General features: G+C 38.3%; 1 protein-coding gene across 1 annotated transcript in view; it reads right to left on the bottom strand.

Moving 5' to 3' along the window:
* The window catches only part of LOC108971108 (muscle segmentation homeobox-like), a 59,902-nt gene that overhangs the window by 39,422 nt on the left and 6,518 nt on the right, over positions 1-13,962 (bottom strand). Inside the window, exons 2-3 of the mRNA XM_018936947.1 lie at positions 13,515-13,853; positions 13,025-13,436 (exon numbers count right to left, since the gene is read on the bottom strand). Of these exons, the coding sequence (XP_018792492.1) occupies positions 13,025-13,436; positions 13,515-13,649 (547 nt within the window). The 5' untranslated portion in view covers positions 13,650-13,853. The remainder of the gene's footprint in view (positions 1-13,024; positions 13,437-13,514; positions 13,854-13,962) is intronic.

Below are 13,962 nucleotides of genomic sequence, written 5' to 3'. Positions count from 1 at the left end.
TCGAAAAAATAAAAACAAAGTACGCTCCCCACAAATATATTTCTAAGAAGTGCGCACACTCTCAAGTGCAAAGCAAATAAGGTAGCGCCAAGCATGTGCAGTTGCAGTGTGCAGCAAAATATAGAATTTGTCTAGTGATGAGCTGCTGACAGCTAACTAAGTATTTGCAGGCGCTGTACCGAAGTGGCTTATAACCTCAAAGCAAATAAAAACTGTGTTGCATTTGAGCGCTACTTGGCAGCCAAGGTACCATATGGTAATTTTCATAATTCCTCATAATTCGACTATCAACTTACAGACACTCAGTTAGCATTTACATACCATATGCACTTATGACTGCCCAATAGTGTTATATGCACATGCAGCACAATTATATGCATACATATTTATATATGTACCTATGTATGTATATCTGCATGTGTATATGCTTGAGAGCCAGCTAGTAAAATTTTATTGTTGTTGTTATTATTGCTGTTGCGCGCATACGCCATTCGTCACTGCTATACACACTCTTTCATAGCAATATATTGTATAGGCATACATAGATACATATTTACACATACAATTCCTGTCTGTCTGGGCCACTTCAACACTTCAAAAACTCATCATCACTCGCGCTCTTTTTTCGCCGATTGTTTATTTAGTGAGTATTAAATTTTCATTTAGTTTAGAAAATTTTAACAAGATTCTATTTCCAGGAAGCGTGCGCCATGCCCTGGCATCCTACTTGTAATTGTATATCTTTGTGTAGTTTTGGTTTTCAATTAACTGACCTTACAACTACAACCGTTGTTGTTGTTGTTGTTATGTAGGCGAAAAGCAAAAAAACTACAAATTGTAAAATACAAAAGTGAAGTGTTATCAAAACACAGTAGCTGCAAATTGTGGGAAGGTTTCAAAACTACTTTAAGATCGCTTCGAAGTTCTAAGAAACAGCTGTTGGCATTGCGGAGACAAAACATTCGAGGTTTCGAGTGTAGAAAAAGTTGGCAAGTGTAGAATCGGAAATTAGTGACACTCGGATGTTAACATGAGATAGCGGAGAAAGATAGTTGTTAGACTTTTTAAGATTTACAGATACTCTTATTCTTTAAATAAGTAACTTTTCTTCCAACGTCGAGTTGTATTCTTTATTGGATGCGTTAAAATCCTCTGTAGGAAAAATTACATTCAGATAAGGTTTATGGAGTTTTATTAGAACTCCCGCAAACTAATGCACCTCTATCTTAGCAAAGCTTTCGACCTCAAAAATTCATTTTTCGAAATAAGTACGCGAATGGTCGAGTTTTACTCTTCAGTGGATTTGTTAAAACACTCTCGGGGGTAAATTTGTCTATTAGTGCATTTTCATTGAGGAAAAACTTTCGCAAACTAATAAAAGCACCTCCATCTCTGCAGTACTGTCGACATAGAAGTCAGTCCTCAAGCATATTCTTAAAATAAGTACTTGGTTTCGCTAAAAGACGAGTTATAGTCTTCAGTAGATCTGAGAAAATTTTATTAGTATACATTTAATGAGGAAGATCGTCTGTACTGTAAAGCCCTTATAACTATGCAAAACTGTCGAGCTGGATGTTGAATTTCAGGAAACTCATATAACTGAATTAAGCAACTGATTGACTCCAAGTCGTATTATGGCTTTAATGGGCTCTACAGAACCTTCTGTCGGCCAAATTAGCTTCATAAGGAAAACTAATTGGTGTATACATACCGGAATTATCGCCTCAAGCGTTGTAAAACACCACTGTCCGAACAAACTGTCATTTTGTTATATGAGAGATCTTAAGTGCCTTAAATCTGAATAGACACAAAAGCAGCGTCGCCTGATTCTGATAAGAAGTTCAAGGGAAGTTTACACACTGTCATTATAGGCTTAACCGATCTACCCAAACAAACCTGCCCCCTATATGACGGACCTATAGTGCCTGAATAGACACTAAAGCAACGTCGCCTGTCTCTTCCAGTAGAATTCTCCCGTCATTTGATATTTTTACCCAAAGTTCTCATTCGATCCCAAAGATAGGGTGTCATTTTTTTCGAAATGATGCCCCCTCATCGAAATAAACCGTTTTGGGACTTATTTAGGTTTTTTGATTTTAACGAAACTACAGTTTCCGGATTTCCATTCCAATTCCAATTAGCCTTTTTAAGACTTCGATTTAGGGGATTCATAATTTAGTTAATTTTTTCTGAGTTCAAACGAAGAGCTCACATTCGTATCCTGAAGTCTTTTGCAGTCTCAGTCTGTCAACTCGAGATTATATTTCAAATTGTGAGATATCGTGTCTTTAAATTTAAAGCGGCATATTATATTAGGTCGACGCAGTATCTGCCGAAGGAAGCAGAGGAAGAGGGAGACCTTCACTATATTGGAAAGACCAGGTGGAGCAGGATCTGATTACACTTGGAATCTCAAAAAGAATCACTGGGATGCTGTTGTAAACTCGGCTATTACCGCCTAAGCGGTAAGAAGAAGAAGATCATATTAGGTCAGAGTTGTATTAAATACTGAGAACCAATGAAACTTTTTTGTATTATTTTTTTCTGTATCCAAAGTATTTCATATATTCAGTATTTGTTCAACCTCTAACCGCAAACGATCTATTTTATTTGTTGTAAGCTTTTCGAAGGCTTCGATTCAGCAGCTTTCGATTTTTTTTTTTGCCATAGATTAGCTGAGAAAATTTGCGCTCTTGTGTTATAAGTTTCAATATTATGTGGTTGGACTTATCTCAAGTCTTTGTAGATAGTTTCGTTGTCGGTTATATAAATAACTTCTGGTAACTTCCTAAGCTCTCGGTATTATCTATATCACCAAAGCTTAGTACCAATACCCGTAAAATAACCAAAAGTGTTCGAATTAGTACCCATAAAAATAATCGAAAGTTTTCCAAAAAATGATTGTTGTAAAGTTGGTGTCGATTTCTGCCAGTCTTCACCTACTGCATCAAGAGAAATTGTTTAAAAGTGAATACTTCAATCTTCAAAAAAAATACTAACGTCTCACATTTATTTCCTGAAAATTGAAATACCCATTCACTTTTAATTTCCATTTAAATCAAACAGTCTTCTACCTCACCTTCCTAACCACACTTTCACTCTGACTTCTGCGACTCTGCAACTCTGTCTCTGGGGACAATGTGCGACACAAAACAATTCCAACTTCTTAAATTGCAGCAGCTTTAACAGTCAACAACAACAAAAGCAATATATAATCAAATTAAATGCGAGAACAATGTTACAGGAAAGCATAGGAAGAAGGATATCCGGACGCTCTAGTAGCTACATACTCATACATATACAATACATACATACATACATACATACGAGTATGTAGGTGTGTATGCACGTAAAGGAGATATGAGTTTGTATAGCTGCTGTAATTGCAGCGCAACATACTTACGACCGCAGCAAAGAGGCGCAAGATATCCGCAAGGATATGCCGCAGAAAGTAAAGGAAAATTGCGAAAATTACTTGCGACCGAAAATAAAGGCGAACCGCAAGCAGAAAGTAGTAGTAGTGTCTTGGCGAGCACACCCACACACAATCTTACATACATATGTACTTATATTTCTACAAATCCTTAAGATTGTATACACATACATGTATATATTCTATTATGCGCCTGAATTTTCAGGTGCCAGCTTGCTGTTATTATTGTTTTCGTTATTAGGAAAGGAAAATTGCACTTGAAAAGGGCGTTTCCACAGTGAGTGTCGTCCATGTGTGTATGTGTATGTTTGTTAGGAGTATAGCCCGGTGAAATGAGGTGTGAAAAAGGTGGCAAACAGTAGGCGTTTGCTGTCGCTGATTGTAATGTAAATATACGCCACTTAATTTTTGTAATTTTACACATTTATTTCTCTAATTGCAGCAATAATAGCATGCGTATTTCGCTTAAGTAGATGCGCCTGTGTGTAATTATGTTTGTAGAGGAAATGAGGACTTGCCAATTGTTGTGGTTTGTAGGTGAAGTATCAGCTGCCGAGCGTGCAAGCAAGGTGTGAAGATCGTTGAAAATATATGAATAAATAAAAGGAAAAGAAAAGCGTTCGAAGAAAGATATTGAGGCGTACACAATTTTTTTGTTGCCTGAAATTAAGTGTTTACAGTTACATCGATAAATTTTTTAATGCTGTTGCTCAGCGTACTATGCTATTTGTATAGAACTTGCGTATTTGTAAGCGAAAGAGCTGACCAACCAATAATATTGTACAGACATGTCAGAACATTGCATTCTTGACTATTAAAGGATGCCTCTTGATTTCTCCTATCGAACATAGGCGCAGCGAGACTCACATGTTTCCAGTTAAGGAGCATAATGAACTGCTCTACAAGCAGTTTCAGCTGGGGTGTTTTTGTAGAAATCATCTCTGCAAGCGTCTGCTTGCAGTGGAACCGCCTCCTAGGAGCATCAAGAGGTCTTTTCTCAACTATGTCGACCAGACTTCGGACGCAACTAACATCAAACATGCAGTGACGGCTATTTGCAGTGGTGCCATAAACACCTTCCTCTCAGTGAATGGCGTACTTGGAGTCAAATCACCACCATGGCAGAGGAAGAGCTCGAGTGGACGCGAAAATCGTTAGTGACCCTTGCGCAGCTTCATTCTGAATACTTTAGCAGGTCAAATTACTACTTTTCTAGAGCCGAAATTGACTTATCAAATATAAGCCTAGTATGTAACGAGTCCCCGTATGGCTCTATCCAGCTCTTTCCAAGCCCAGCTAACCCTACACATCTGACAACTCTCTAACCGTGGTCTGACCTCGTCAAAACGCCACAGTTCCTAGGCCTATCGTTGGATGATGTCGATGACAACTTAACTAAGAGATACTTCATTCCAAGCTAAGAAAGCTTAAAGCTATTTAAAATAAACATACAAAGTATTTTTAAATCAAAAAAAAGGAACCACTCCACTAAACTCTCAATAAGGGTGAATTTAAGTGTCAGATTGCGAAGATCTTAATCCAGTTTCCAAAACCAGTGAATTTCTAGAACGTTTTAAAATAAAAATTAGATCGAAAGCTTTGTTCAGAGCTTTTGCATCTTTGTAATTTCAAGGAAAGCTTTTATGGTCGTATAAATAAATCGAATTTCAAAGAAATGCTGTTCTGTGCAAAACACTTGATTTTATAAAATATCTACAAACCTTAAACATTTACTAAGAACTTATGAAAGACAGCGCTTTGCAGAGAAACCTGAAAAACCTTGTAAGCCAAAAGCTTGCTAAAAGCTTACCAAGCACTTATGAAAGGCAAGGCAAAAGCTATTCAAAGCTTCTAAGCACAATGAAAACTTTCAAAGAATATATGAAAGATGAAGATGTTAGCATAAATTTTTTATAAAATTTTCGAAATCTTGTCATCCCGTTGAAAGCTTATGCCCTTTTTATTATGATTTCGAGTTAGGCCAATTAGAGTTCAGTACAGCTGAAATGTACTGTTTCGTTAGTCGTTTTCAATTGAAAATACGGCAAAATAGAAAAAATATCAAATTGCGCTGCCAATTTGCTCTGCCACAAGTGCAAAATGCTAGCAATGCGAAATAGTTGTGTTTGAGTGGTCATTGAGCGAGACTCCAACCCAAACAGAGCACAGCCACAGGAGCAATGTCAGCAAACAGCTAAGAAATGCCACAAGCTATCCTCAAAACAGCAACAACAAATGGTTTACATTATCACTACTGCTACTTAACAATATTGTGCACCCTGCAACAGCATTAACCGCTACTTTTGCCACTATTATCCTCTATTTTGCCAGCAGTTTTTTAAACCACTATCTATCAACCGCCGTTGAAGTGCGCATCATGAGATGCGGCTAACACACCTTGGCTTTTGCGTTTGCTGAGGCAAAAAGGTACAAGGCAACAACAAGCGTGTCTTTTCTACAGTGTAATTTGTTGTTATCTTGTATATTGTTGTTGGCGTGCGCTTGCATTATCCTCTTCTAACTGTTTATACAACAATTTGCTTGTGCTCAAGTGTCGGCTGCTACCGTACCGAAGGGCACAACGTAGCCTACTAATGGTCACGCTCGAGTATTGGAAAAGTTGTATACTTTTCAGACCTTCTTTTAAAGCAGCATTGCTGTCTACTTTCTTTGCCTGACTTTCCTTTACACCATTGGAAAAGTCAATATTATTATAGCACAATTTGTTGCTGACATATGTTGCAAATGCTTGAGCGCAACTAACCCCTATTAGTGGCATATTATAATACCTAGTTCACACTTCGGTCGGAATGTTGTAAAAGAAGGTGTGTAAACGTGTGTTTATATGTATATATGGCAGTGACTGTCTTTTTCAACTTTTTTTACTATTGATATTTATTTTCACACAAATTCTGGTTTTTTGTTGCTTTTCATAGTGATATTTTTTTAAAGTCGTTGCGTGTTGGTGTAAAATTGTAAATATTGATTGCTGTAAAGTGTCATCATTTGCTGTTTACTATCGTGTGAACAGCCGAAGCACATCATTAGTTCATGTTTATGGTCTTACGGCAATTATGCTTAATAGTTTGCTATTTAAACTGAAGCGTGTGTATTTTTTGTGAGGCTTCGGAGAGTTCGTTGTGCAGTTTCTTCAATAATATTGATGTTATGGTTTGTTGAGGCGAAGAAATATTTTTAAAAAATTTGTGAAAATATAAATAATGCTATTGAGGTGTTTGTAGTGAAGTAGTTGATCAAGAATTTTGTTTTTTATATGCTTCTCTCTCTACTTATATCTTTCGCGCAAACTGAGAACTTTTAGGAGCTCAAGGTGCTCTAGCATTATTACATACATATTCTACCGCTGATAACATCAAATTAATCCTAGGGTGTCTATCAAACCTACGGCCCACACTTAGATAAGCTTATTCAAGCTTCCCAGTTTTCTTTTTCCTTATTGAAACAATCTTTTTTTGAATGAAAATATTTTTTATACAAAGCTTTCAATGAAAGCTTTCTGCCGTAATTGGTAATTGGTCACTTTTGGGAGTGGTATTAGTAAAAGTAGGGAGAGAGACAGCGCTAAAAGTAAAGAAGAGCGAGAAAGGACATTCTTCTTTATCCGTCAGATCAAAGAACATAATTTTTTTGTTTAATGTTCTCTGGTCAGAATCTTCTTTACTTTTTTGTTAGTCTTTTATGGGCTTGGATTGCTTTGATGAAAAAGCTCTGGAGTTTTTGGTAGCTTTTTTTAGTTAATTTCAGTAATGTCCGAGAGTAAATTTTCTACAAAAACCACTTTAAGAGCTTTCAGGTCTTGCAGAAGCTTTCACTTTTCTGCAACTTCTTACATACTTAGAAAGCTTTGGATCAGCTGCCAGCTTTTGTAGTCGAATGATCTTATTCTCTCCAGGTTTAAGTAATTTCTGAGAGCCATACCTCTTTATTAGTATTGCTTAAAGGGCTTAGTGGTTAGTCGAAATATTGCAAGCTTTTGTAGCTGAATGATCTTATTGACTCAGCGTTTACGCAATTTCTGAGAGTTATACCTCTATTAGTATTGCTTAAAGCGCTTAGTAATATGCCGCTATATTGCCACGGCCACTTTAATAACAGCTTGCAAGTGTTTCTTAAGCCTTCACTTTTATTAAAAGACAAGAAAATGAAAGCTCTGAAGCAATTGTCAAGTATTTTTTTTTTATTATTTCTGTCAATTCTATGAGTAAATCGTTTATAAGAACAGCATTTTCTTCTATAAAAAATAGCTTTAGGAGCTTAAAAGCTATCGCTAATATTTGCTATGTTTAACAAATAATAGCTTGCAAACCTTGTGGTTGCTTTAACTTTTATAAAATGAAAGCTCTGATGCACTTTTCGAGTTTTATTTTAGTTATTTCTGAAAGCTTATGTTCTTTAAGAACAGCTTTAACAGCTTTGCTAGAAAATTAGCTTTTGGAACTTAAAGAGCTCATTATTCTATAAAATTAGCTTTAGGACCTCAAAGGCTACCGGAATATTGTCTAGGCTTAGCAAACAACGGTTTCCAAATCTTGTGGAATCGTTTACCTTTAGCGAATAGCGAAAAATATCTTTCTCTTTCAGTAAATGAGTAAATTCTGTGAGTTATCATTCTATAAAACTAGCCTGTGGTGTACATAACGGCTTGCAAGTCGTACAGAAGCTTTCACTTTTATAAAATCACTAGCAAGTTGAAAGCTCTAAAGCACCTGCCAGCTTTGTTAGCCACAATATCTTGCTCTTTCAGTGTTTGAGTATTTTCTGAGCGTAATTTTCTAACAGAAAATAATTTTACCTTTCCCTCTTATTCGCTGAAGAGGTCGTTGTACTCACAATTTACTCATTAGCTGGAAGCAGCAGCGCATGAACCGCCATATTTGCCATCAAATGGTTGATATTTTAAGTTTTACATTTTTCCATGTTTCTTTCTCACAACACGCTACTCATTCACGCTAAGTTTAGGCACCTCCCTTCCGACTCAAACCAGTAGCACCTTCGCTTCAACGCCAGCCATGAGCTAACAAATTCCGTTGCGCATATGTATGAGTGCATGTGTACCTGTGTGTGAACTTATATGCTTATTTCACATATGAATTCACACATTACCATTTCACACCTCTCTGCGCAGCGGCGCGGCAGCGTGTGCGACATTACTACTGCTGCGGAAAGCTTACTCATAGCTAAAGTTAGCGAAAAAAAAGTCAGGTAATTTGGATAACAGTGAGAAATTGAGATATTAGTTGACGCAACGTGGTAGTTAATTTTAGCGCAAACGGCAGGCAGGTGAAAATAAATTTCAACAAATCCCAGCTGGCATATAAATTCGATAGAAGAAACTGTAAAAATTATACACGCGTGTATTTTTAGCGGATCCAGCGAAAATAGCTGATTAACTTACCCTTTAGGGGCTAGTTGTTATGACGCGGCGGCGGTTCTCTGCCGTTGCCACCTCATTGCGTTTGCAGAACCACTTGGCTTCTATTCGTGGCTTGGCAGTTGTATGTGTGTTTGTGTATGTGCTGTGTCACATCGATATATTAATTTGCTTAATTAGCGGCAAACTGACGCATGTCAGCGTGTTGGATTGGATTAATAAGCAGTGTGCTAGTTGAAGTGACAGTCAGCCAACAGACTGACAGTCTGCAGACAAATTATGGTTGGTGGGGTGTTGTGCACTTTCCATAGATACATATGTACATATTAGTCACAGCTTGTTAGCAATACTTTTTTTTTATTTACCTGCTCGTTGTCTGTAGTTTACGCGTTGGTATTTTTTAATTAGCAAATACCTGGTTGCTGGCAACTCTGGCAGGTGGCTGTGCTCATTAAAATAATTAGTTGAGCAGAGTAAAGCTTTTTCGCAGACTTTAACTGGTACTTACAGAACTTTATTTGTAATGCTGAGGCTAGGCTCAACATGAGTTCTGTTCTTTGCAAATTCGTCAGCTACTCTGGGCTGTAGGCCTCGGGGGTCATAATATAAGTACTAACTCGATGGAAAGACAACATACATATCTCCAATATCCGAAAAGCAAGAGTAATAGTTCTTCCGTTATCGAACTCCAGCAACTTTGCGCTACTTGGAGACTCGTAAGTTCTGAGCTCTAGACTTCAGAGGAGGTATAAGTCATAGTATACAAACTCGGTGGAAACCTGAAACTCGAACTCGATGGATACCTGAACTGCAGGAGAATTACTCCTCTGCTGTCGAACTCCAGCTCCTTTTCGGTATTTGGACTTGTAATCCGAAGAATTGAGCACAAAAAACAAAAAAAAAAAAAAACAGCTCAGATTACTTTTCCTTCTCTATATCTTTTTGGAACTTAAAAATCTTTTTTTTTTCAACTGGAAGATCTGCTATACGCTACAGCTCTAATATTTTAATTCTTCGGAGTCGAAAACCATGACACTGGATAGCATTTGACTCGAGAGTACCCATGCGTCATTGCTTTGGAAAACCTACGGAGGTATTTTTTACAGACTGCTATGAGCAGAACCTAAGAATATGAAATCCAAGCAATAAACTTTGGATCCGAACACTTTCAATATTCTACAAACAGAAACACGAGACTCATTTTAATGCAGCTAAACTCATCTGAGTCATGGTTATGGAGCTGGTGCTAATATTTTTGACTACTGACTTCAGGATGAGACTCGGGAGTCATTACTATAGTACTTACTTTTTGACTGCTGATCTCAGAATGTGATTTGGATCATCTGGAGTGCTGGTTGTAGAACTCAGATCATCTTGTAGAAATTCGGATCATCTGGAGCCATTGTTGTATAGCTCTTGTGGAGTGTATTTTTGACTACGGACTTCAGGAACGACTATAGTGAAGGTGCGAAATATGAAATTCTCCGAGCTCGACGATCTTATTGTCGGAAACTTTTTAATTAGTAGACTGACAGCTTCAGGATAGACCATGATGATAAAGGACTACAAACGAATTTGACTTTGAAATTACGAATTTTTTCAGCCGCCTAAGTTCGACAAGCAGACTAAAAACTTTCAGACTGAAAAAGGAAAGCATTCAGGTGGCATCTGGGCTTTTAGAAATTATAAATTTGACTCTTTGATGTTAATTTATAATCAGATTGGATTACATTTGGACTGAGCTTTAATAATTTATGGAGTATTTCAAAAGAGACATCCTCCGATGAGTTACTTGGAGTTCTTCTTCTTTCTTCTTTTAATAAATTTCGTGTCTCACCTGACATAACGTAACTTTCCTCAGTAATAAAAATTAATATTCTTTGTTTCTACAACGACCGAGTCGCAATTTATAAGATTCATATAATTTTTTATTTTGCGCTTTGCGCCCTTCGCGCTAGCAGTTAGTTTCTGGCAAATACTACTCATATTATATTGTATTTATTCATAAATTTGCGACAAGCACTCATCCAAGCAATTTCACGCCTACTAAATGCGACATATGAGGCTTATTAGAGGCGCTGCTCAAGCCAAGTCAAGCCACGCCAAGTCACGCCGGCGTCATTACCACTTGGCTGCGTACGCCGCAGCACCCACATGCAGTCGCATATATAACTACATATATGCATACATATATATGTATTCACTTCTGGTGATGTAGCTGTGCGCATTTTCGCCCGCCAGACAGCTGGAGAGGCAGCCGAGCCATCTACTATTGCGCCTTTTGCGCTGCAGCTCATATTCATAAGCTCTCCGAAGAGTATTCATAGGCTGCTTTGTGCTTTGTATCTAAAATTCCATGACAACAACAGACATTGTTGCTTTACCAACTTGTTGTTTTTGTGTGTTTGTGCTCATTTGCCTACGCGTATTGTTGTTGTTATTGTGCTACTTTTTCGTTTTTGTTTTTTTGTTTTTTTCTTTTCTTTTTTCGCATTGCACTTTCGCTATTGTTTCTGTTGTTGTGGTTTGCTCTAAGTTAGCCTACTTCAGTGTCTTCAAAAAGCAACAACAATAACGACAACAACCGCAACGAGCTCAAAGACGAACTCACTACTTACGCACACATACACATCTACAGACATTTTGAAGCATAGACATTGAGGCTCGTTCAAGTGCACCCAATGGATCTTATGTGTGGCTAACAGAATAACAATGTTATATATGAAACAAAAAAGCTAGAAAAAGTGTAAAAAAGCACGATTGTGCAAAAAAATTGCAAAAATAACGCAATGCTCAGATTAATATGCCAAAGTCTTTGCTGCATGCCTGCGGGCTGTACAACGGCTCTGCGCGGCCAACGCTGCCCCCGCAGTGTCTTTTAAGATTTCTAATTAGCTGCGTTTGCACTTATGGTCATGTCTGTCCTCTGCTTCTCCCCCCTACATTCCGCCTTCGTTTGTGAGCTCAACATTGTTGCGATTTTGCACTTGCAAGTGCTGCGGACGGGGGCTGTAGTGGGGTTATCTCTTTTAAATTAGGATTCTTAAGCAATGTCACTGTAGAGCTAATAGAGAGTGACAGTGGGCCACTGTGGCTAGATCTTCTGATATAATATTTTATGCAGCAAAGTTGTGTGGATCAGGAAATCTCTTGGTTTCTTTGCATCAATGTTGTGTGTGGTGGCACATACCGTCTTTTTTCTTAATAGCTTCGAATAGCACTATATCTAGACTAACGTCTTAGGGGTATTAGTCGGGTCGGAGTATCAGATTCGGGTATCTATAGCCCTTATTGGTTCTTCGTATCAGTTTGAAGTTATGAATCTCCAGTTTTAAGTGTCTAAATTTAAAAGGCTTGATACACTTCATCTAGTTTCTTTTCTTGCTAGTCCTAGTACGACACCTAAAAAAATTTTTTTTTTATATTACCAAAGACTGTTGTATTCGGACTAGTGAAGGGGAGAGAGGTGAAGATCGGGGACAATTGCTTTGGAGCCTGGAGTCTTCAGCGGACCCGCTGTTCAATAGCAATGTTTGCAGATTTTTTCTCCAACAAGTACCTACAATCATTACCGGGACAGGTTTTCTCTCGAAGTTCATGATTCGGATTAAAGTATACAGTCCATACAAAAAGCAGGGAGAAGAGTCGAACTGTGGAAAACTTCAATTATATCAGATCTGTGGAGCTTCGTGAGCTATCGTAAATATTTATTGGTAGGATTGGACGGTTTGTCTACGATGCTTGTGGATAGGACAAAGTATTTACAAAAGTGGTTTAAAGTACAACTTGAAAGGATTTGAAAACTTTTCTAAGGATTTGGTTCTAGTACATAAATCCGACTATCTTGGAACGTACTTAATTTTTCGTTGAAATGAGTGCTCGTTGAATTTTTTTAGGGTCTCTAAGTTAAAATAATTCATCAGTTCTTCAGTACACAATTTCTGAAACTTTTTTCATACCGCCGTTACCTTTCCGAGACCAAAGCTTCTAATAAACCTATGATCGACGGCAGCCAAAAAGCATGACCCGCTTCATCAAAAAATCAGAAATATGCGTCAATTCACGTTGAGAAAAAGTTTTCTTTGAGCTCGAGCAGGGGTTAAACAACTTTGAAAGTCGCTTAACCGAGTTTTCGCGTCGAAAACATACCACAGAATTCTGCAACTAAAAATATGATCCAAGTCTAATCTCTCACTCACCCGCAAATTGACTGCCAAAATGCTGCTGAAAGTGTCCGCGAAACTCATGCGGCGTGCTGAAGCCCGGCGGCAAAAAGCCACGCAAGTACGCCGCTGCTGCCAACGTCGTCATGTGATGATGATGTGCCGCATTCAGTTGCCCCGCATGGTCGGCATAACCGGCTGCTGCATAAAAGTTCGCTGGATTGAAAATAGGCAGTTGACAGTGCGCGGTAGCGGCCGCCGCAGCAGCCGCCGCAGATAGACGCGTCACATCGGGCGATATGGAACGGGAATCGCGTGTCGGGCGACCGTGCGAAGAGGCAGGTGAGAGTGGCGCATTATTGCATTCAGTGGTGGTGGGTGTAGCGGCGGGTGGTGGTGGTGTGCAATTTGTTGTAGTGCCGCTATGCCGCTGCTGCTGTTGCTGCTGCTGAGCTTGTGAAGTAGGTGATTGTTGTTGTTGCAATTGTAATGGTTGCTGCTGCTGCTGACTGTGTTGCAGCTGTTGTTGTTGTTGCTGCTGCTGCTGACTGAGCTGCTGCGCCTGCTGATAGTTGGCGGCAGCAGCCGCAGCCGCCGAGCCTACACCCAAGCCGAGTATCTCCTGTATGGCGAAGGGCGTGCGCATTTTCGTTGCTTGCATTTTTGCCGACGGCAAATTTGTTGCGCGTGTAACTATTTAAGCGTGTTGTTGCTTAGTGGATTTTTAAGCACTATTTGTTTGTTTACTATTTTGTTACAGTGTACCACCGCAGTTATGTTTTGATATTTAAAATTCACTTCAGTTTTTTCTGGTCATATTTACTTAAGCGTTTTTTCTTCTTAAATTGCACTGGTGAACTGGTTGCTAAAACGGAAATATTTTTAAATTTTGGAAATTTATTGCAGTAAATATTTATTTTGATTTTATTTTGCATAATTAATATGATGTTTATGTGTTATATGTTTTAATTACA

This window comes from Bactrocera latifrons, unplaced genomic scaffold (assembly GCF_001853355.1).
Source record: "Bactrocera latifrons isolate USDA-ARS-PBARC rearing strain unplaced genomic scaffold, ASM185335v1 scaffold_324, whole genome shotgun sequence".
NCBI lineage: Eukaryota > Metazoa > Arthropoda > Insecta > Diptera > Tephritidae > Bactrocera > Bactrocera latifrons.
This window is presented reverse-complemented; position numbering and strand designations above follow the sequence as displayed.